The sequence below is a fragment of the Pseudopodoces humilis genome, chromosome 6 (assembly GCF_049639895.1).
Source record: "Pseudopodoces humilis isolate 2021_Gansu_Grassland_sample_001 chromosome 6, ASM4963989v1, whole genome shotgun sequence".
In the NCBI taxonomy this organism is placed as follows: Eukaryota; Metazoa; Chordata; class Aves; order Passeriformes; family Paridae; genus Pseudopodoces; species Pseudopodoces humilis.
This window is the reverse complement of record NC_142205.1, coordinates 49,561,933-49,586,655: the sequence shown is the minus strand read 5'-3', so window position 1 is coordinate 49,586,655 and position 24,723 is coordinate 49,561,933. Positions and strand designations below refer to the sequence as shown.

General features: G+C 36.7%; 1 protein-coding gene across 5 annotated transcripts in view; it reads left to right on the top strand.

Annotated features, from left to right (window-relative positions):
* The window catches only part of RAP1GDS1 (Rap1 GTPase-GDP dissociation stimulator 1), an 89,946-nt gene that overhangs the window by 51,256 nt on the left and 13,967 nt on the right, over window positions 1–24,723 (top strand). For 4 of the 5 annotated variants that reach the window (XM_014263173.2, XM_014263172.2, XM_088056398.1 and 1 more), the window contains 4 exons: window positions 282–407; window positions 12,847–12,993; window positions 20,759–20,887; window positions 23,186–23,311. In XM_014263173.2, coding sequence (XP_014118648.1) covers window positions 282–407; window positions 12,847–12,993; window positions 20,759–20,887; window positions 23,186–23,311 — 528 coding nt within the window. The remainder of the gene's footprint in view (window positions 1–281; window positions 408–12,846; window positions 12,994–20,758; window positions 20,888–23,185; window positions 23,312–24,723) is intronic. The other variant, XM_014263175.2, reaches the window with a different exon arrangement.

The window sequence follows — 24,723 nt, the reverse complement described above, 5'->3', positions numbered from 1 at the left end:
CTTTGTGATGCTAAAAATATGCTTAGTCTGAGCTATGTTAAATTAGTTTCCATGGAAGTCAATTAAATATCCTTAATTCCTTCTAAATTAGCAAATAATGGAAAGAACTAAGCCCAAATCCTGACTTGGGTTTATTCTCTAGAAGTGTGCATGAGAATTTACAGTTTGTCCGTGCATAGATTTGGGGCACACAGAAGGCCCAGTTGCCAGGCCAGTGTAACTGGAATTGATGAAACTGGGAATAGCTGGCCTGGCATTAACAGGTTTTGCTTTATTTGCAGAATTCATGCGGAACCCCTGTGTGGATGCTGGGTTGATCCCTCCCTTGGTGCAGCTGTTAAACTGCAAAGACCAGGAAGTATTGCTTCAAACAGGACGTGCCCTGGGCAATATATGCTACGATAGCCGTGAGTGTTGAAATCTGCAGTATTTTGCACTTGCTCTTGTGGAAGGGGAGTGTTTCGGTGTTCTGTATATTGTGTGCCGCAGGGTCATTTTCCTCTTTTCTAGGTTTTTATATACCCCACGATTCTGGTGACTGGATGAAAAAATTGAACATCACACTTTCATAATGCTTTTGTGACAGATGAAAACACATTTTCAATATTGTGGATATAAGAACAGAAAGGTTTTCTGATTCTGGGTTTAGTATTTTTGGTTCTATTTTCAAACATAATGAACTAGGTTTTCAAGGAGCAGTTGCTACATATGCAGAGGCACTGAACAGTTAATTTTTCCTCAAACAGAATGTGTTGAAATGGAACAGAGTCAGAAGGGAACACTCACATTCTAACCAGTCTCAAATCTGTCCAGAGCTGCATATGTGGCTGAAATGATGCCTGAGTTATGTTGCTGATTCTCAAAATTCTTATGTGGCCAATCAGTTGCTCCATGATTACTTATTAGTATTTTTGGTAGTCAAGGGTTGAGGGGGGGGTGGGAATATAGGTGAGGTTGTTTTGCTTTTTATGTGCACAATAAATTTTACAATGAGAAGCAATTGAGTTTTGAAATGCAATTATGATTGCATGTGCTGATTACATGCCTGGGTGTGTCATCTGCAAAACCAAACCAGCAGTTGCAGTGTTTTGAAAATGCAGCCTCATTATCCCTTACTTCAAAATTTTGAAAAAAGCCAGTGCACAATAAATATGGTGCAAAAGCAGAGACACCAGGAACATGTTGCACATGAAGGAATTATGGATGTCTGCAGATGGGATGTGAGATGAAATTGTAAAATCATTTTGTTATCCTGAGAATTTATGACTTATTTTAAATGGTGAGAATTTTTCTGCATACTGTGTTGCATTTACCAAAAGTTCTGCTGTATGAATAATGACTGTAGCCTTTCTACTTGCTACTTTTTTTCATCTGAGTTCAAAAATTTACATTTTATGTTGTTTAAAATTACCTTGCCTTTGACCTCAGGGAAGTTAATCATATATTGGCATTTCCAGTTACAGACAACTACTGCTTGAGGATGTTAATGTATAATTCTTTCATTTCGGATTTTTTTTAAGGTGACCAATCAACGGAACAGCTGCTTCCCCATGGAAACTTCATGTAGAAGCTGTTAAGCTTCCTATAACATAATTTATTTACTATATTCTGTTTCAGGATTATGTATGAGATCAAGGCCACTCTCGGGTGCACTGAGAGTGGTTTATTTCATATAAGCAAAATCTGTGTAACTGCTCATGTCATTATTTTTCATCCCACATTTTTTCATGAAATACAATAAGGACACACACAAATGGTTTTGTAGTGTGAGGTTTTGTGAACTACTGCTGGCTTTTACAGTGCAGAATTTATGCTATACAGAAAACTATTACTCACCTTGTGTTGTCCTTCTGTGGAGCAAAGCTGGCACTGATAAAATCTACAGTAGGCACTGATGTGTTCTGTGTGCCATGTGTTGTCATGCTCCTGTGGGAGGACAGTCACTACCTTCCCTGTGTATTTGAATAAAATTAATGAGTAAAGTGTAATAAAATGTGACAAAAATCAAGGTTAGCATATTGGATTTGAGTGGAAAAGGCTATTTACAGTGCTTAGTTGTCACATCCACCCTATCTGACATTTTCTGTTAACTTAATGTATAATTATTAAATGGTTATGCACTCTAGCCTAAATTCCTATTTAGGACAAATACTTTCACTATGCTTATTACTACAAAATTTAAAATATTTCAATTTTTTACTATTGGTTTTCCCTAACAAGGAGATATAATGTTTAACAAAGACAAGATGTGGAAGCTGGTAGCTCTAATTAAAAATGCTACATATCAATTGTATTTATATTTCCAATTGAGACAAAAGCATCTGTTACCCTTGTGGTAATTGTGATTTGTATAAGAACTTGAAATACATCAGTAACTATATTTTTCCAAATACATGAACTTTTCTTGCACTTCTACTGCCCATGTAACTGTAACATGCATCAATGAGGAATGTCTTTGAGTCCTAAATCATTGTTAGGCTGAGCCTATACAATAAAGCCCATATTGAATGGCTCATAGCAATATTTCTTTATATTGAAAGTCCAGTTGTCCTGTTTTTCATCCCAGCAAGCGTACATCACTTCGTTTAGTGACATCTTGTGCCAAAATGAGTTCATCAGGTCTCTGTTTCTGAGAGAAGTTGGCATGGTGCAGGATGAAAGCTGTGGGACAAACAGCTGCTTCTGCAGGGCAAGCCCCTTAAAACTGACCATGAAGAGGTGAAGGATTGCCTGAATTGTTTTTCCAGAGGAAAATGGCAGTGGTTCCTCAGTGTTCACAGATCCCAGAGCTGCTGCATGAATGCAAGAGCATTTCCCGGTAAATTCAGGAGTGGCTACTCCTGGAACACAGCTGCTGTGGAAAGGTAGTTCATGACTAAGTCCCAGTGCTGAAAGAGATTTAGTATCTTGCACAGGTTAAAGGGGAATTACACTTGGCCAAAGACCTCACTGAACAGATTCATTTCCTCACAGAAAACATGAAATGAAAACCTGTTAACTTACTGATAAACTTTTCTTGTCCATTATGTTTGAGATAGACATGTTATTGTCTGGGTGCTCATCTGTATTAGCCCTCAAAAACACTACTTAATTACCTATTTGAACATGGAAGAAAATACTGAGAATTAAATGCATTACATAAAGAGTTAAAGGGAAAAAAATAGGTCAAACTTATACCAAGCAGCCTTGAGAGCATCCTTTTCAAGTATTTGTTTTGAAGAAATCTATGTTATGTGAATTGCTGAACATGAAGAATACAGGCAAATATAATTGCAAAGCAAGGTAGAAGGAAGCTTTGTCAGTACTGATGAGGTTTCTGATCTCCCAGCCTCCCTCTTGCATGCAGAGATGCAAGAAACAATTGAGGCAGATAAAAAGATTTTAAGTCAGAAGTAATGAATTGCAGACTGACAGAAGCAAGTGTATGCAGATTGTTCAGTGTAGCTGTACAGTTAAAAACAGATACATTATTGCACGTTCCTGTACTGCCTGTAATTGTTCTACACGCTTTATCTAGTAAATGCCACATACACCTCAGCCCCCAAATTTTCATCAAAGCAGAAAATGCAAAGTAAAGAAATGGAGATACGATGTCTCCTCTTCCCTCTCCTGCTTTCTCTGCCACTGTATCTACAGCCTGTACCAAACAGAGTTTCTTGTACTTCCAAATCCCCGAACAACAGAGTCTTTGGCCTCATTCATGGGCAGAATTTTATCAGAGCTGTATTATTAGGTGAAAAGCTCCTAGCCCATTCTTTACTTTTGACCACCAGTTATGTGGTTTTGCTTATAATCAAAGACCCATTCTTAGGAATTGTCCAGTCAGAGCATAACAACTATCCTAGCTGCTTCACCACTCTTCATCCATGAGTCAAGCTATAGGTACCTTTCTACTGTCTGTCTGTCCATCCCCTCCTGTTGTTTTTCCTGGCGCTCTTTCTTTAATAAGTTTGTTCTTTAAGGGGCATGACAGAGGTACAGATGTTACAAAGAAGGGATACCTCCCAAACTCTTCTAAGTTCTCCCTGCACCTTGGCTCCTCGTGTAACGTAAATATCTCCATTATTTGGAAAAGGTTATGTTTAATATGGTTCTTGCTGCAAAAACAATGTCTTAAGTCAGTGCAGAATGGCTAATTCTGCTGTAGATAAAGCCTAAGAATTATTTGCTCCACTCAGCCTTGGCCTTTGGGATATTAAGTTAAAGAAAAGCATTATCCAAATTGCACCTCGTGATCACGTAATGAAGATTCTGGTGATTAGTACACCCTCAGCTCTCTCTGGTGGCTTTTTTCACAGTAGACTGGGAAGAGTCTGGTGACTGGTCTCATGTGGCTGATCAAGTGCATGGGCAACAGAGAAATTGAGACTACAGTTTTCAACTTAGGCCTTGCTTTCTTGCAAGACCAACAAGACAATGTGGGAGAAAGACAAAACCTGTCTGTAGCCAGCTCTCTCTCCTACTCTGACACTCCCCACACCAGTGCAGTTTGTCTAGATGAAAGATCAGGCCAATCTAATAAATTTTATCAAGAATTTTAATTAATGATGATGCTATATTAAATTTGTATTATTTTCTTAGCAAATAATAGCCTCACAAAATTTTTATCATGAAGTTTGTGATGCACGTGCTATCTTAATCTCAGCAATCTTTCCACAGGTAACTTGTCAAATACTTCAGTTCTGAACTGATTGACAAACTACTTTCCTGTGTTTTTATATAGCATTGTGCACATGATAGAGGCTGCCATACTTATGCTATGAAAGTGGTAATTCTAAGAGGAAATGAAAGGCTGACATGTTTAGAACCTGATTCAGAAGCCATGAAAACTAGAGGGATTCTGATTGACTTCAGTTGAGATTAGTTAGGCTTTTACCCATTAGAAAATAATTCCTTCTTGCTGTTTGGAGCATTCACATATTCTGAAAGCTAGCAAAGGGAAGTTAAGCTCTCCATATAGCTTGTAGTAGAAGTGAAAAATTTGCCATTCTTCCCCTTCCCTAATACACAAATTAATGGTAGTGCTTAGAGACCTCCTTGTGTAATCCACAAGTTACTTCGTTTTGTACCACAGCCTTGTTTCTTCATGAAACCACCAGCTTGGGTACATGTTCCTAGCAACCATATTTGGTATATAAGGATCTTATAGAGCTGTAAATGAGCTAAAATGCCAGCTTATTCTGTAAAGACTGTCCTTTGACAGCAGCTTATCTACCTTTCTCAGCAGGAGATTTATTGGGTCCTTTTCTCATTTCTCAATCTGTACATGTCTTTGTTATCTATGCAGTCTTACTTGTATTGATGGCAAGACTCCTAGCTGCATTTTCAGCTATGTGGCCTTTCACATGAAACCAGATCCCTCTTCATCTCAGCCTCAACTCCAGAACATGAACATTTTATCACTTTTTGTTAAAAAGATCTTATACATGCTATAAATTCTGTAAACTCAGCTGCCTGTCTTATAAGAATGTACAGATCTGTTGCAGGGAACTGCTAAGAAAGGCTAAGCACAAAAATAAGAAAGAGCTCAATTTTACAGTTATGTTCTCTCAGGAGAAACTATTCATTTCAGATCTACAGGAGAAAATCAGATACTTTAAAATAAAGCATACTGGAAAGAAGTCAAATTCAATTTTATTCAAAAAACAGCATAACCTTTTTCATTACCATATGGAAAACCAGCAGAATCCTAGAACACAACTGATCTTGATAATGGCACACTACTGGCTAATCATTTTTATGAAGGTCACCCTGATTCATGCAGCTAGGCAGCATCTTACCACTATTTTTCACTTATCGTTGTACTGGATCCTACCAAATGCAAATGCCGCCTACTAAGCTGTTTCCCAAGAAATACTGTGAAATCAAGACCAAGTCCTTAAATTGTCTCTTGAAAACTGAGTATTTTGCTTGAAGAGAATTCAAATTCAAGGTTTTGATTGTACAGTAATAGTGCTTTACCTTTAGATGTGTCCTCTCTGAGGGATGCCACAGTCTTAGAAAACTATAGCATTTTTACTTTAGAAGTCCTTGACAGTGCAGGTTTTTCTCCAAGGCTCTGCACACAAGTATTGCATCAGCTAGAAACTAGAGTGTATGTATATATACACACATATACTTCCTCAGTAATACTGAGTTCTTACTAGCAATTAATCATGAATGTTCTTAGGAAGCTGTTAAACAATATTAGTCTAACTTTTTATTTTACAGCTGGCCTAAATTGAATCAGAATGATGAGGAAATCTTTCTAGATCATCAGAAAACACATTTGAGAGGTAATGCAAAACCCATGAGTTCTCAGGCTAGGCTCCTCCTAGGCTTCATGATTGGAACAAATAGCACTGACCCCAAACCCAGGACTTGCCTCAGTTGTTTATAGATCCCAGGTCCCCGTATTACTTTTTCAATTATTGGAATAATTGTCTTTCTTTTTCTAGCAGGAAAAGAAAAGTACCCTGGTAGAATCCGAAAATATGGTTTATGGTGGATTCTTTAGGTTTTGTTATACTTTTTCCTTCTTGGGATTTTCCCAATATACTCCAAATCCCCATGGGTTTCACATCTTCTGGGACTGCTCCTCTGGCTGCTTTGGTGGAGACCCACAGCTCATTTGGGCTCCTTTCAGCAGCAGCCAGCAGCACACCTCTGTTCCGCACCAGACTGTGACCATGCCATGCTCACTTCACACCCTTCCTCTTGGAGAGTTTGAAGCCAAGAGACAACATTGCACTGCAGGCCTGGGAGCAGGAATTCTAAATTAATTGTGGTGTGCAGGTCTATTCTGTTACTAGCATGAGATGCTATAAATGCTATTTACCAGTGTAGAAAAACTGCCTGCTGTTTTACTCTGTAATTGGGTTCCATGATTTATTTCATGCTGTATGAAATACTGAGCTGGCTTCAGTTCTGCCTTACACTCTCATAAACCTGGAGTAATTTGTTTGACTGCAATGGAATTACTAAGGAGTTTCATAGAGTTATAAAATCAACTGAAGAGTCTGCTGTAAGCATATTGCATATGAAACAGAAGGCAAAGGAAAAACATTCAGCTTTGAGGACCTTTACCTTTCTTTAGTATATCTAAGTAGAACATTCTCTTCTTCTCTAAGTTGGCTTCTTCAATTTCAAACAGCATTCAGTAGTAGTAATTACTACATTTTAATTACACACTGAAGTATCCTTGGAATCCAGAACAAATTACTTGCCAGTACTGAGTCTAGTAGTGTTGTATGTCTTGTTGCTGATAAAAATGTTTCTCCTCCTATATTAGAATCTCAGATCCCCTAGTAGCATTTGACTGGAAGCTAAGTATTGAAGTCTTGAGCAGTAAATTCATCGCTGTTCTTTTGTCTGAAATCAGAAACACATGATTTTTCATGTGTTAATATAACAGAAATATGACTAATAAGCAAATGTTACTGAAATTAAATTGTGGCCTTGAATCCGGCTTGCATTTGTCTGCTACCTCAGCGTGGTGCTAGGGAGATTGCAATACCTGCACACTTAACCTTTCCCATCAAATGTTCTGCCAAGTTCCTGACTCTGTAGACAAAAGAAATCACGAAAGAGATTAGGGCTTTTTGGCATTGATATCCTGTGGTCCACACACTGAACATACTATGAAGAGTCTACCAAAAATATCCCTAGATCTCTATTTGGATACATTTAAAAATTGTATTTGCTTGTTAGAATAAACTAGTTGCATAATAGGGCCAATACACTGCTGCATCAGTTGTCATTAGCCAAAAAAAATTGCTGGCAACAGTTTTATCCGAAAAGATCTACCTATTTTCAGTCCTTGAAGGGGCTGTATTAAAAGATAGTGTTCTCCTAGTTTACTGTTTCTAGTTTACTGTTTACATATTTATTATTTTAGCAATTTTTCTAAAGGAATAACTTACGAAACAGTACCCTCAATGCTTACCCTTATGGCTAAGGATAACTGCTAGAATTTTAAGATGGACTGACTACAGGACAATTCTGTTTATCTCTGAAGCAAGCATAACTAATTCAAGATTGTTTTTTTCTTTATAAAGCAAAGCTTTTAAGATTATATTGATTGATTTTAACCAGTAAGCAAATAAAACTGTAATTCTGCTAATCAGCCTTATAATTCCTAAAGGAATTAATAAAGGAAAGGGAAGTTTGAGTACAAGACCGAACAGCCCCAAAAATTATCTTTCAATTATTAAAACATGAATCTTAAAATACGGTATTTGCTGTGTAATGTCCCTTTTAGTCAGGTGCACAGAAGACATGGAAAAAACAACAAACAATAGTAATGCAGTATAATCACATGAAACTTACTTTCCTTGAAAAATAAAATTAATGAAATGCTACTATATGATGCATAACAGGGTTATGGTCTGTAGTCATGCCATCAGAGACCTGACAGGGACAGTGACTAAAAAGCATACACAAATCAGACTGAGGATAAAAAGAAGAGTCAGGTGTTAAAACTGAATGACAGCATTGCATGGAAAGTTTTAATCTTCCAGTAGTCAGACAGAAAAGGTAAAGTCCCAGTTCATGTAAGCAGCAGTATTTTTCCTGGTGTCTACATAGATTAGGTCATTTACACTAGCTCAGGGTTTGCCATTGCTTTTTGAATATTTTTTTTCTGGTGAAAGAATAAGCAGCAGGAGCAAGTAAGTGCCTCACCACAAAAGTCTTGCAAAGAGGACCTAATTTAAAAAACAGGTTAAAATAGAACACATAGAAAGAACAGTCCCCCCCACCCCTCTGCTTGGGCTAATGTAGATTAGTTCATCTATTTTAATTAAGAAAAACAAGAAAGAGTTACCTGTAAAGTACTAGTGTCTAATCTAAGCAATATTTTGGTAAAAAAATGCAGAATTGTAGCCAAATGCAATAATGATGAAAAAATTAAAGTAAAATGGCAGTATGTCACTTAAATGACTTGATCATTACACAAGTAAAAAGAATTTTAAAATAAATACTATATTTTTCCCATGTCACCCAAATTTGCTGTCTTGGCAATTTGGTTTATGCAAATCGGACCTTGATCATTCAGATGATCCTTTCTCTTCCTGACTTTCACCATTTATACCAATACAACCATTTACACCAATAAACTTTTGCAGAACATGAACTGGGGAAAGGATAATTCAGGTATCCAGTTGCAAGACAAAACTAGAACATTTCTAAGTATAAATCTGATACTTAAAGCCCAAAATTGTTTTTTTCAGAAATACTGTCAAATTGTTTTCTACCTGATCATCTGAGAAATGGGCATATTTTTTAAACCTAAATTTTTTTCCAATATCTCTGTCTATTATGGCACAGCCTTTATTTCCTGACTTAGTTTTTTTTTGCTTTGTTTTTTGTTTTCTTGTATTTGTATTTTTCTTGTATTTTGTATATTTTTGTGTATTTTGTGACTTCAGGATTTGTTTTAGGGCTTGGTGAATTAGGTGCAAAAACTTACAGGAAAGTGATGAAAACGGCTTGAGAAAAGCAAATTGAAACTACTCTAAGTGCTACATTGTAAAGATCTAACAATCCTGCACATTAAAAAAGTTTGGTTGTTGACTTTGGGCATAGTTGAGCAACACTAAGATTTGACAAGACTGTTCATAGAGGGAATGTGAACAGTCACAGTAATTTGATAATCCACTTAAAACCCTTCTTTTGCATAAAACTCCTTTGAGCAACTCAGGATAGGAAAAGGGACTGTACTAATTCTTAGAGACAGATGTGTTGAATTAGACTAAAGAAAATTGTGAAGTAATAACTCATTCTGTAATCTTATTGTACATTTTACAGGGAAAAAAATCCATCTGGTTTCTTGGGTTCTCATTTGGCATATTTAGACAGTATTACATGTATTTCAAAAAAAGCTATCCAACAGCATTGCCCTTTGTGAGCTGCAGTGAAGCATTTTTAAGCAGAAATGTGAATGCTCTCATTAAACTGTTCAACCACTGTTCTCTTAGGAATGGCAAATGTTTATTTAAAAAGGTCACAGGAAAAAAAATCAACACAGCTTCTGGGAGGCTTGGAAGCACGTTAAGTGTGGGAGTGCATAGAGCTGCTGAACTGCAAGGTAATAGTTGGACTGAGAACAAGACACAGCAACATGCTGTGGGCTTGTTTTGACTGTAAATGATTTGGAGTTTGATGAGTATTCTTGTGTGCAAAATCTGTTCCTTAGCGACAGAGGAGTAGAGAGAACCGAGTTGGTGAAACGCACACGAAGCGTTCTCAGTTGGGAGTACGCCTTCTGCTTGGGGATGCAGCGGAGTGTCACAGCAGTGCTGGCAGTGGGTAGGCAGGACCTTCAGGGTTTTCCTCCTACATCTGGCACAGGATTCTTTGTGGCCCTGCCCTAATGAGCTGAGTTAATCGTCTTGGGCAAAGAAGGCAGCATCAGGAGATCCTAATTATAGCACTCACCCAGGTCTGTTCTTCACCCAGCTGCCTGGGGCAGAGAAGCAGCCACAAAGGGAAGAGGAAAAGCATGGGAAAGAGGGAGCGCACCAAACTCAGTTACAGCATCTCCTTTACAAGTCTACCAGCATATGTAGTCCTGTCAAAGGCTGGCTCTTACAGCCTGCCACCTTCTGAGGTTCATTTGTACCTAACGTTTGAGTATACCATAAAGACAGATAGTTCTTGGACTGAGATTTGTTTCTGAATCTTCCTGCTTCACTTTCTCTGTCTGTACAGCAGAATCTGGTTATCTGTTTACCTTGTTTACCTAACAAAAACCTTGTGTGGGTAAGTTTTGTCATTTGAAGTTAGAGACTGTACAGCAGTTTTTAACAAACGAGAGATAATATTATCACACAGTAATTTTCAGTAGAGCTCTGCCAAATTCTGTCCAGGTAAGGAGCTTAGCTTGTAACTATTTTTCTTGGTATTTCAACACTTGCTTCCAAACACTTACCTAACTCTACCTTTCTATTATACTTTTCTTACATATTTTGCATTAATTTCATCAACATCAGGACACAGGGTTGAGCTTGACATGTGATTCTTATCTGACACTATCATCTTTGTTTGTTTATTTAAGTTGCATTATAGTAATTTGAGGACCACAGTCAGTCCATCTGATCCAGAATCAGTGATTCATTTTTCACACCTGTTTTTACTCACAGAACAGATGAGTTAAATACAAAATCATGTATTTGCATAGATTTCCTAGTAAAAAATACCAGAAGATGATACATAAAATAGAATGCTTGAATATTCCAACTCAAAATACATTTTATTCTCTTCTAATTTGGTAGATGTAAGCACTGAGTCTGAACACCTGACTATATTTCTTCACTGTATTTTGATGTAGGACTTCCATTTGTTTTAGCATTAGAGCTATGTTTATTATGACATCAAGGATCTGAGAAATTTCTTTTCTGTTTGTCCTTTTTTCATAGTTGTTCCTTGACACAGAGTCCTACCTTGACTTTAATTGTTTAATAGATTCTAATTCCTCCTTTTTCAAAATTAAATAGACATGCCTTCAGCAAAACAGTTTTCTGAAACCCTGATCCTATCCAAAGTGGAAACAGTCATGGCAGTGAATTTATTCTGTAAAACTCTTACTACTTTTTTAAGACCTGTCAAGAATTACCCTTCCTTTAGCTCCATTTGGCAGATTTTCTGAAGTCCCTATATGCAACACTTGGAAACCTGTTTTTTATATACAGTATAAGGGGTATATATAGTTTGCTAATAGTATTAACAAGAATTGGAAGATGTAGAAGCTTCTTTTTGCTGAGCTTTGGAACATTTTACAGTGGAAGATCATATTGTAAATGTGTACAGCCTTGGGTTTCATGCTGAATACACTGCAGAATGATGAAAACTTGGTAGCTTGACCCGCACATACGATGGGGAGAGAGAGGAGGGATGGTAGAGTGGTGAAGAACAAGGAAAAGAGGAGATCTGCTTTGGGGCCATGAAGAAATTGAGGAGATGGTTGGGTTTTTTTGTTATATTCAAAACTTTAGTGATTCCCTCCTCCTTCCCCTGAAGGTTTTAGTCCAGATTTCCCAGCTGATTCCAGTGGTAGATCACATGGAAATCCCTTCTTTTGGAAGCCCCGGAATTTAGTTTATTGACTGTTGTCTATTGCTTATTGCTGGGAAAGGAAGCAGTATTGATGATTACTATAATAGAAGGCCTATTTTTCCTTTATTCCTACACTGTTGCATCAAATCTGATTTGTTATATAGGAAGAGTTCCATACAAAGATTATGGTATGTTATTTACAACCCTTCAGAACGTTGTAGTCTTTTATAGATGAAGAGTAAATTTTTCTTTTAGCCATACAAAAAGTATCTAATAGTGGTACTAATTTTCAGCTGTAGAAGTACAAAGAACATGCTGTGTGGCAGAGAGAGTGCATGAACAGTTGCCACTGGGAACTAGCACCTCCGTCTGCTTTGTCCATTTTATTCTCCTTTCTGTTTTTAAATAATCCAAGCAATTTATTGTCTGTATTTCAATTTCTTGATCTGCAAAACAGCAAGAGTAATTTATCTGTATATGGACTAAGCTATGGCAAGTTCTCAGAACCTCCCTCTGGCAAAACTCAGTGCATCTTCAGAATGTTATTTATCAGCTCCAGCAGCTCTGTCTCAATCACTGAACTTCTTTACAAAGGTATTAGTGCCAGGTGGTTAATCGTTTTTGTTGTAGGTGTTTTCACTTTCCTAGCTCTGTTGCACTAAAAGTTGGCCTTCATCTCTCTAGATGAATTTGACAACACTGGTGAAATGACTTCACTGTTTAAAAGCTTCATTTTGTATGATACTGTTACGTTCGGGATTCGACGGTGGGGTTTGGTTTCATTTTTTTTTAACGTAACTCTTTGTTTTACAGATGAGGGCAGGAACGCAGTTGACCATGCAGGTGGTGCACATATTGTAGTAGACCATTTAAGGTCACTGTGCAGTAAAACAGATCCAGCCAGTGAGAAGCTCTTGACTGTCTTTTGTGGCATGCTGATGAACTATAGCAATGAGAATGGTAAACAACACCGAAAATTTGCTTTATGTCTACCAGGAGAACAACCCCAACAAAAAAAAGATAAAAAAGTTAAAATCATCTGTAGGTTTACATTGTGGATGCTTAACACTAAGTTATTCTGAAGAGATCAGGGACCTCAATTCACATATACAATTTTCTGGTTCAGTAAAATTATGTTCCCAAAAATACTAGATATATTCCTGATACAATTCCATATAACATAGATTGTGTAAAGTTTTAAGATCAATATCTGGAATTTACTTGTCTAAAAGCAAAGCATAAAGATGTAAAGATTTACAGAAGTTAATAAGAAGGTTACATTAAGTCCTCTCTTTCTCATTAGTATCAAATAACATCATAAGACTAATTTGGTGCAGACATGCAGTGTTGTTAATTATTTAAGGGTATGTATGCCAAACAGTAAATAATTTTTCTTCCTGTGAAATGTATATAAAACCATATGTTACATTGTTCTTAAATAAATGGGGAATCATTTATAGGTATGTTCAATGCTGTTCTGTGTCTACAAATTATAAGTTTATGTTCATTGTCTCATTAATTGGAGATGTTTAGAGACTGGGACAAAACCATGAGAGTATATTAAATAAGAAACCCTTGACCACTGAGAGTAAGCATTCTACATTAGTTGTACAAAATAGTACCTAGCTTGCTTCTGCACACGAGTGTTTTAATGTGCCAAAATATATTTACAGCATTCACACATTTTCAAGTTTTCAAAATGTGAAGAAAATTGGAATACATTAGGAGGGCTACAGAGAGGCTCTTCTCCTGACTTGCAATGGCACAGATTACAAATACAGTTAGTAATTACATTGTCTTCAGTCATGCCCATTTCCTGAATTGCAGGTCTCATCTTAGGATGAAATATCTTCTTTATTAGTTACTCACCATTTCCTGAAAGGCAGCACTTGCTGTAACTCACTTTCCAATGCTATCTCCCCAAAACTTTTCTACTTCTCAGGATGGTCCATAGGTTTTATTGTATACATTTTTAATCTGCTTTATCATCTCTTCTAGCATCGTTTCCATGTGTGTTTTCTGTGCTATCTCTCTGGAGATCTCAGCTCTTTGTGTTACTCATCCAGCTCCAAATATAACTGTTGTACGTGTCTCATCTCTTTCGCTCATTCTTACACTGTTTTCTTTACCTCCTCTTTTCTTTCCATTATCTAAGAATTCTTCGTTACAGTATTTCTTCCATCTTCTCCAAAATATCAACTTTCTAGTTACTTCATTTCTTACAGTTTCCAGGAACTGTTTTCCTTGACCACTTTGCATGAGTATCACATTTATTACATTTCATAGTGTTAAGTCAGTATTTTCTTTGTTACAATATTTGGAGCAAATAGATATTCGCACCTCTAAGCTACCAGAATGCTCTGTATTAATTAAGACTAACGAGCATATAGTATACTTGGTAGCTCAAGACAGACAAATCCAAAAGTGATGTGTAGAGATACTTTTATCAGTTTTGCTTCAGTGACCAAGCTCTCAGAGATCTTCTCTAGGAAAACTAATTATGAGATAAATCTCCCAAACAAGCAGCTTCTGAACAGCTTAACTGTTAGGAACATTGAATAAATGACTCATTCCATCTAGTAAGATAGCTTATTCTGATGCAATCAATAAAGCAGTTGTGTGGTTCAGTGACAGCCAGGAGGATTCACTAGCTGCTCTCCCCTCTGCTAAAGGACATCTTTCATCTCACACACACTATTCACAGCAGCCACTGAAGCAGTGTCAGAAGTGAGAAATGCAGTATTCCAAGCTCTTGGATCAAGGTGCTCACCAGCCCCATGTTCTACCATCACATCAGGGAGGAGTGCTGGGGGTTTACCAAACCTCCACCTTACCCCACAGACTTGGTTGTCTTCATGAGGAAGGGTCCCTTTTGTAGGAACCAAGCTCATGTTTGGCCCAGCTTTCATGGGTAGGCTGTGTAAGATTTGTGTCCTCTAGTTCCATTGTGAATTTGATCACTGACTGGGGCAATGATTGAATCAAACCCCTAATAGTATGCAAAATCAGTATTTTAAAGAAAGAATGATTTAGAGGACTAAATTTTTAGAAGAAAATTCAGTGACCATAACTGTAGCATGTAAATGGAGAAACAGGTAGTTGACCTGTCTTGCCAGTTTTAAGAGTCATGAGTACAACTGGACCATAATTGTGAGCTGATCTAAAAATATCACCTGTGGGCCATCATAAATTTTCAGGATAGGAGCCCGAGACACCCACTTACTTCCATGCATTGCAGCAGCAAGTGAATAATATTCCGACTAAATGCAGTTCTTTGCTGACCTGTTAAACATCAAAACTGAGATTACCCTGACAGTTAATTGTGCTCAAAGCTTAGTGAATACCATTTTTGGGATTTACTTGCAAAGGTTTGATCCCAGCTACTTACAAAGAAGATAAAACACTGCATTGGTTTTGCTGAAGGATGAGCAGTATGGAATTGCAGCCTAGAGTCACAGATTTCTTTGTCCGTAGTTATGGAAACCAATTGGACAAAAATAAAAGAAAAAATATTAGGCAAGAAGGAAGTGTTTCAGTCTTTGAAACAGCACTTCTGCATTCTCTTTTCATGTTTCCATAATCTTTTCCAGCTTGGCATGCTGTGTTAAAAAGTTACAGGTGGGGGCTTGGAAGATTTCTTTAACTGCTCTTAATCACTTGCACTCTTAATTTGTACCAGCTATCCAGATAAGGACCATTACAGCACAGCTGGTTCTTAGTTGCATCTAATTATCTGTGAACACCCTAATATTTTCTAATCATCAGCATTTTATGAGCAAAAGAGTAATAAAATGTTATATTTGATTCCAGTTTGTCATTCTCAGTCAGCTAATTGCCCTCTTTTTCCACTAGCTACTACTTCATTATTAGTAACTATTGATTGCCTTATATTTTTTTTAACATGAAAGACTTGGTCTTGAGTATTTGAAGGGATTTATCATACATGAGTTTTACAAAAAAGGCAACTAAGGAGCAGCTACAAGTAAGACTTCCTTTTCCTAAACAGAGCAAATTAATGGAGCATTCTTGTATCTCATCCTGATTCTGGACACTCATGTTGCAATTGTAACTCCAATCATATAACAGTATTGTCTAAGCTTTAAAAATAGGCTTCCTTTTACAAGGTTCTTGTGTCATCTTCTTGTGTTCAGGAATTATTTTTGCTTACTGTTTCTCTTTCTTTGCTTCCTTGGTATCTTATCATTTCATTAGTAACTACAATTGTTAAGACAACAAACTCAAACCTCGGCATTTCTTGCAGTTCTTTTAAGCTTAAAAAAAAAAAGTGTTGATATTTAATTGCACTGCTAGAAATGAGAGGGGTTTTTTTCTGATGGAAAACATCCCTTTGCCTTCAGCCCAGGTTATCTCAACCCTCGTGTCATAACTGTATTTTATTACCCAAATTCAGTCGGACACAAATAACTCATCCCTGCTTTCAGTTACTAGCTTCTGTGCAGCCATTAATCTGCTTGAGAGCAAGAAGCAAAGCAGGCTTGGATAAAGAGGGGAAAACTAATAACTAATCTAATAAACCTAACAATCATATGCAAACACATAAAAGAGTTAGAAATATGAGTGGTTATTCTGCAGATCCCATAATCGTGTGAGCCAATACTATTTGCAAGTTAATGGGATCAGTCCATAAGGTAACGAATTGTCTCTTGAGATCTCTAAAACGGACCATGAATGCTTTTTAAAGAAATGCAGAAATTATGGAAAAACTAGGCCAATTGGCTTATTAGATAGTCAAATCAGAGATCAGAAGTTAACTGGATACAGTATGCATGTGAAAGTATACATACATTTATATATATAAGCATATATATGTTGATAAAAATAATTATGTTTATACACTGCTGCCTCATTTCATTTCATAGCAAACTTCAGTCTGTCGAGATTGTCTTTCCTTCAGCACTTTTGTAAAACGTGGCATCCTGATGTTATCTCATACGACTGCTGAGCCTTTCTTATTCTCACAAAACTCTTAGCAACTGGAATGAATGTTGGGGTCTGATGTGCACTGTTGACCATCTGCAGAAGCTATGTAAATATACAAGAAATGTAAGGGAGATTTATGGCACCATTATTATGGTCTGACAGCAATATTTAAGTAATGCTTCCTCCTAAGACTTGCCTTTGCTAATTTTCATGCTTGTCATGGGTTTTGTTTCATTTACATCACAGCTAGAGATGCCTAGCATGCTTTTGAGACCTCAAAACACTTAATTGCAAAGTAACCTAAAGTATGATAAAAAGTATGTTCCTTACTATAGTGAGATAATCAATACAATCACTTTTATGTTCTGTCATGATTTAACATAGCTGTGGGGATTGCAAGCAGGTTTCTCTAGGGTATAAAAATGTACCATCAATTTTTACAAAACTACTTCAGCATTATAATTGCAGTAATTGATGGGACACAAATGATGAGTTGTTTTCTAAAATTCTTTTCAAAATCATGAATTAGCCTAAATCAGCATTTTTAACTAAAATGCCCCCAATAAAGTTCTCAATTTGGGATATTCTCCTCAGATCTTACTCTTTGGAGTTTCCATGTGTGTCACCGAAGGACATGGAGCCATTGAAATTCAAGTTTTAGGTAGGTAATTCTTTGTGCTGGCGCATGTATTGATTGCCTTTTATCTACCTGTATATGCATCTGTACAGCATCACTGTCAGTGCTTTTCACCCTAAAAGAACACACAGGCATAGAGCAACTTGTGATAGCAGTGTAAATTGTGGTTCTAAGTCATAAATTCAGAAGAGGCATTCAGTTCTTCATGCTTCCTGCTCGCTGTGCATAAAGTTCTGCTTAGGAAGTGATAGAAGTGCTGTTTCATCCTGAAACACAGCGTTGCCAGGTGTCACGGCTCTCTTCAGTCCTGTGTCAGGCAACTGATTGTAGGATGGATGCATGTTTCCCCAAAATTGTCTCCTGCTCTAGTAGGGCATTAACACTTCCTGCAGTGAAAGGCCAAGACATGCAGTTAGTCTAAGTTACCCAGTATGAGGTTTTCCTAGGGCAGAGAGAGAACTAACTGCTGGCAGTCCCTCCAGCTAAGACTGAACCACTTAGGTATTTTTCATTTATCAGAACTAAAAATTGCTGTAGGTCTCCATACCAGTGAGATGCCCGATATTTTTCTCTTAAAATGCTTAGTAGACTTTGCTAGAGAAAGAGCCTGCTGTTGGTGATGATGACAGATGTAAATGTCAGGTCCAGAATTTGTATGGTAAGCCCAGGCTTAAGTATAAACATGGCAAATAGCTGCTGGCAGCCTTTTATTTTCAAAGGTCTTGCTTCCTGTGCAGCTTTGTGACTCACAGGGTTGCCCTGTCTTTGTCAAAAGAGAAAATATACAAATTTTAAATTAGCACTTACTGCTGTTAAAGCAATGTTTACCTTATTGTCAGTTCTTGTAATGCCATTCTTACTACTGTAGATATTTCCTGTACTCAGGTGCCATCCTTCTGCTCTGGGAAAATCAGACTGGTATGGAGTCTGGTATAATGCCTGACTTTTGATGCAATACAATTCTTCTTTCTTAGTATATGGCTTTTTTTTCATTTTTTTTTTAGTTTGGAAATTCTAGAGGTCCTTTAGTCAGTGCACTCTGTGCTCTCAACCATATATCTTTCTATCTGGCTCTTAAGATTCCTATTTCCTTTCAAAGATTATGTGGTTTCCCTCCATGCTTTTTATATGATTTTAATTTAAAAAGAGACGGCAGGAAAAAAAAACAAACCTGCTCAAAATGGAGAGTTTATGCTTCTGATGTTGGAATGAAGTCCATAGAGATTGTCTCTTTATCCATTACAGCTGGATAAAGTAATTTTTAGAATGGCTAAAGGTATAGTCTAGTAACAAAGCAATTTCATTCCAAATGATTTTCTATGGCATTTGTGTCTTTTTTCTCCCACTCTCCATGATGACCAGTTTTCCTTCCAAATTTTTAAATGTTTGCATGGGACAATCACAAACCGAGGACGAAACCAGATTATTTACCAGTAACTTGAGTTCTCCTATTCCCAGAATTTTTTTCTGTAGACCCATTCCATCTCCCTCTCTCCCCAGTTTTCCTATTGAAAGACAGATTTTTCCAGTCAGTTTGGAATGAAGTAGGAGAGTGTAGTAGTGACTGACACATCTGCCAGAGGTAAAATGGCATTCAATGCATGCGCTAGTACAATTTGTACTTACCTGAAATTTGACAACTTCAGCAGCTCTTTGGTGTCTGACATGGCGTTCTCATAAATTTCACTAAAGACCATGAATCTGTGGAAGAGTTAATCCCTCCCCCCAAAAAAGGAAATTCAGTTACTGGTAAGTAATACAGTTTTATTAAAGATGTCAAGCCATAAGGATTCCTGCTCATCCCCAATAACCTGTAGTAACTATGCCATTTACTTACTTGGTATAACAAATTCATAATTAGTATCAAAGTACCAATGAGCTAAACATTCTGGAATCATATAATAATTTTCATTATATGAAAATTTCAAACACACTTGGCAGAATTTTGAGGGCAAAGAGTTTTTTGAGACCATGAGATGATTCTAAATTTGCTAAACTTCAGATGTCATATGGTTTTATCTCCCTGTAAAAATCTGCAATTTTTTATGGCTCTGATGCCACAGATACAAGAATTCCAACTGATTTCAGTTGCCTAGAATTAATTCCTTAACAAGAAAACCACACTAAAAAAAAACAAATAAGCAAATGAAAAAACCAAACGGAAACCCCACTCCATAATTCCCCAGTAGGGCTTGACCAAAAGCTAAATGAAGTAGCACAATTCTCTTGACTTCACTGAGCTTTGGATCCTTGTCTTTTGAGTCTGTAACATTTAAACATAGTTGAAGTGCTTTAGAAACAAAGGAAAAAAAGATGCTTAGGAAAATTACTAAATAACATCTGCTGTGTTTATGTCTGCTTCATTCTGTTCAACTGTGAAACAATGTTTTTCTTCTTTGCTGTGTTATAGGTAAAACGTGTAAGAGGAAATACTGTTATAAATAATCTTTTAAACCAATCATGTTTCTACCTAACCATCAAAGCACCTTTCTATTTGCAGACACCTAGGAGCAATACTTTTCTTACTTGTAAATACTATAAACTTTCATCCTGTGCAAGAAATTATCAGAATGGCTTCTAAGGACTTTTCTTAAACCTTCCATTTTTTGTCTTTATTAAACCTTCTTTTTTCTCAAGCTCTTCATAATCTACATTGTGACTTCCTGTGTTTATAAAACTTCTCATGTTTATTTCAGTGCCAGTTTATATTCATTCTAATTTTAATTTTCCAGTTTTGATCTTTAATTTAAAAAACAGTATATAGAAAAAGCTCTCAGATAAATCATTGTTTCACTGACCTAGTTCAGGTCAATTTCAGTCAGCTAGTCTCAGTGAGTCCAGAATAAAACTTGACATTTATTAGGAACCTGATAACCACAAAATTGACAATAGCTGCATAATTCACTATACCCTATGACCAGATCAGGAAGGAATATTTCTGGGAGTACATTCCATTGCCAGGGACAAGGAGAATTATGAGTTCATATCTCAAATCTGGACCAAATCCTAGTCTGAAGAGTAGAGGAGACAGACATTTTAATGCTGCTTTGCCTAGTAGTTGCTTAGTATGAAAAATGCTTTTTTGGTTAAAAGAACAGTACTATGAAGAGAAATGCTAACTCACTGTTGTACTCTCTTTTTATGTAGATACCTTGCAGTCACAGCTTATCAATATGGGTGTTATTCCTACGTTAGTGAAATTGTTGGGTATTCATTGCCAAAATGCAGCTCTGACAGAAATGTGCCTTGTTGCATTTGGCAATTTAGCAGAACTCGGTAAGTCCACGATACTAATCTCAAATTTACATCTAGTTTTCATAATGTTAAGTCTTAGTTAAAGACTAACAAAAGCTCATTCAAGTCCTTTTGGTACATTCAACAGTAATAGACAAGAAATTTTTGCTTATTTTCTCTAGAATATATAGTTGTCTCTTTTTTTCCCCCCCTTCAGGAACTGAAATTTATTTGGGTACTTAATTCAACCTTATGTTTTATGTTAATGTGCTTCAGTGCAACTAAGCACATTTTAAATCATCTTAACAGTATTTCCATAGCACTGCTACTTAATGTGAATTTTTTATTGATAATATAAATATTGTATCCTGGTGTAGCTCCACAAAGTTTTAGCAAAATTAAATTCGGCTCATGAAAATCTCTGAATGAAACTGAGACAGGCACAGTTTGTTAATCTGCATATACAGTATTATTTTAGGTGCTAAATTTTAACATATTCTGGTCTAAATACCTCCATGTATAAATCATGAATAAATCTTAATTTTAGTTACAACTTCATTTAAATTGAACTCTGTGGTCCTGCTTTGATCCGATGTCTTTGCAAGCAGATCAGTTTTCACTGGAATTCAACCATGTGTAAATCAATGGGTTGCTAAGGTCTGTGTTTTATTAACATCTGTGGTTTATATTGTTGTTCTTTTGCTAACCTATTTGGTGACATTCTAGTTTTATGAGTTGGGGTGTTTTTTGCACTGGAGTAAATAATACATAGCACTTACAATATCATCTAAGAACATTCAGCAGTTCAAAATATGAAAAATATATCTCTGAGTTTGTAGTATTTGGTGGCCTGAGTTTACAGATTTCAAGGCCAGAGAAAATATCATATTACCTAGTTTAGTCTGATCATACACATAATACATTTATTTCCAGCAGACAATTCTTAACAAGTTGACAACAAGAAAAGCGTCAAAGTAGCACCAGAGAAATTAACAAATCAGAGGTCTTCAAGATGGGTGCTATGTACTGTGTCTGCACAGCAGAAAGTATAAGAGTCATACACTGAAAGTTCTAGTGCTTAAATACAATCAAAACCATAATGATACTAGATATAATAAAGAGAGAACTCATTGAGAATTTCATTTCCCTTTTTGGAAAGATCCAGCTCTGTCTTGTTGAGTAATGAGAACCATGGGAAAGAAACTTTACAGCAGCTGCTTCCCTTCCAGTTCATACACACTGGCACAAAATTTACTGTGTGATACTTTATTCTCCCTTAAGCAATAGTCAATCACATTGTAACTGTATTATTTTATTTTTGCCTTGTAACTTCAGGGATTTTTTTTTGTGAGGTTGTTATTTTTCATCACTTATGAGACAACAGCATTGCACAGATCCCTTGAAAAGCATTATATGACTCTAATTCTGTTTCAAAGCAGGGCACAAACCAGTGATGGATCTGCTAAAATACTGGAAAGATCAAAAATCCACATAGAATATACTATGCAACCATGCATAGTGAGAGAAAATAATAATGAGATGTGCACGAAAGTGTCTAGGACTGCAGTTCATGCTTTTCCCAAGTCCTTGGGGGCAGTTCTACAGTAAAGTAAATCCCTAAGCATCCATCAAAGCAATAGCAAAGGTGCTGGAAGGTTTTCTAACTACAGATGGCCCTCAGGAGGTGGCAACTGGAGAATGCAGAACACCAGCCCTACCACCTGCATCCCTTGTAATACTGCCAGTGAGGAGGAATATGATACGGGCAATGGTATAAGAGATGCTTTTGTTGAATTTACATTTGAAGATCTGCTGGCTAATCTGGTAGGAATCTCGCCCATCTGTAAAACTGCTTTATGCTGTATCTGTGCAGTATGAGATGGCCCAGCAACAGCCACACACAGATTTCAAAAGAAATGTCACCATCGTGAAACCATTTAAATATTAAAGCATTTGTGCAAATCTTCATCTCTCCCATAGAAAATGCAGTATATAACTTGCTCCTCTTTCTGTTGAGGGAAATCAAGAACTAATTATTTTTGTACTATTACTGTTTCTGTAGCTACCTTACATTTTGTTGGGCAAAGCCAGACACAACAGCTTTGAATCATATATTTATATGTTTTTAAGAGCCTTAACCATAACTAATTCAGGTCAGCACATTCAAAGTGTCAGACATTTATCTTTTCATTTTGTGACAAGCATGAGTCTATTGCTCTTGTCTATGAAGAGCAGTTAGTCATCTTACTGAATAGTAACCTAGTAACAAAGAGAAAAAGTAATTCTACCTTTTGATGTGGTTTGTTTACTTTATACTGAATTTCTCTTTTTGCTTCACAGAGTCAAGTAAGGAGCAGTTTGCCTACACAAACATTGCTGAAGAGCTTGTGAAACTGTTCAAGAAGCAAATAGAGCATGATAAAAAAGAGATGATTTTTGAAGTTTTGGCCCCCCTGGCAGAAAATGGTGAGAATTTTTTTTTCTTACTCTTTTACTCATTCTCTTACGTGTATTTTTTATTTCAGTATACCAATGTCCTTTTCAGGCACTACACACAGAGTAATGGGCTGCCTCTTTCCGAAGCCACCACAGCTGATCCTTGTGATTGTAGTTTCATGAAAAGTGGATAGGTCTTAATTGTTGAGCACATGACAAGAGCCAGCACATTGCTAATTCCATTGCTGATTCACTCTGTATATGATTGTGTTATTTTTTATTGCCCTGTGCCCACAGTGGGAGTATCAAAAGCTGCTTTTTAGAGAGCTTCACAACATTTGTCTGCAAACAGAGAGAGCATTGGAGCACCAAGACATCATTTCCTGGAATCACAGAGCCACTGCAGTTCCATTTCCTATAACACTACTTTTGCTAGGGGCAAGTCAATTGCAGAGCTAAGGGCTGGACAGTCTGCCCTTACTGTTCATTGAGAGATCATATGAATTTAATTTGAGTGTTTGGTGGTGTATCTTACATAGCCCCAAGCAGTCCCTGGGAGTTTGACTCACTGCTCAAGCCAGAGCAGGAATTGATGTGCACCCATGATCACAGCTCTGGGATGTTCCTCCCAGAGAAACAAAGGATGAGATGGATGTAGCTTGTACAGTGTATCATTTGCTTTAAATGGAAATAAAGAAATGAGTTAACAGGTGGAGCTGGACTGATGTGGGAAGCAGTTCTGTGTAAGGAAGACATCACATTTGTTGGCTTTCTAACCTTGTTTTAACCACCTCAGCATTAAAGCTTTTTTTAATTGAATAGATTGTTAGAAAGAACTGAAAACTCAGATTTATGTTTTGTTCTACTCTGTTGTGCATACACACGCTGTGTGTCTGTTTTACAAAGTATAATTCAGGATAAACTTTCACTTCAATTAAAAAAGTTATTTTGACTTTTATTTTAAGTGGCATGGAAAATCAATTCCATTTTTCAGTTTTAAAAATAACACATTTTTTCCAAAAGATATAGTTTAATATGTAATAATTTACAATTTGCTCTAAGAGTTCCATCCTCAGAGATTAACCCAAATTGAACTTCTTGTGTATTTGACATATGTCATTTCAAATGCTTACTTTTTCATAAGAGTATGTTTTTTATTTGCAATAAGATTTGAGAAATTCACTGCTGCTGACCCTAACTCAGGTGCTCAGATGTTGAGAGATAGTCAGAAAAACATTTCCACTGCTGATTCAACGCATAATTAAATGAGCTTACTTTGCTGGTACTGTTTTGGTGTTTTGATTGTAGATAATTAGCAATAGGTCAGAAGGGAAAAAAACTTCAAGTATTTGCAGATTTTGGTGGTTGGGGTGTTTTAAAGTTTTTTTTCCTAATTTACTTGTTGATTAAGCATGCTGGTGTAGCTATTTCAATTTCAAATC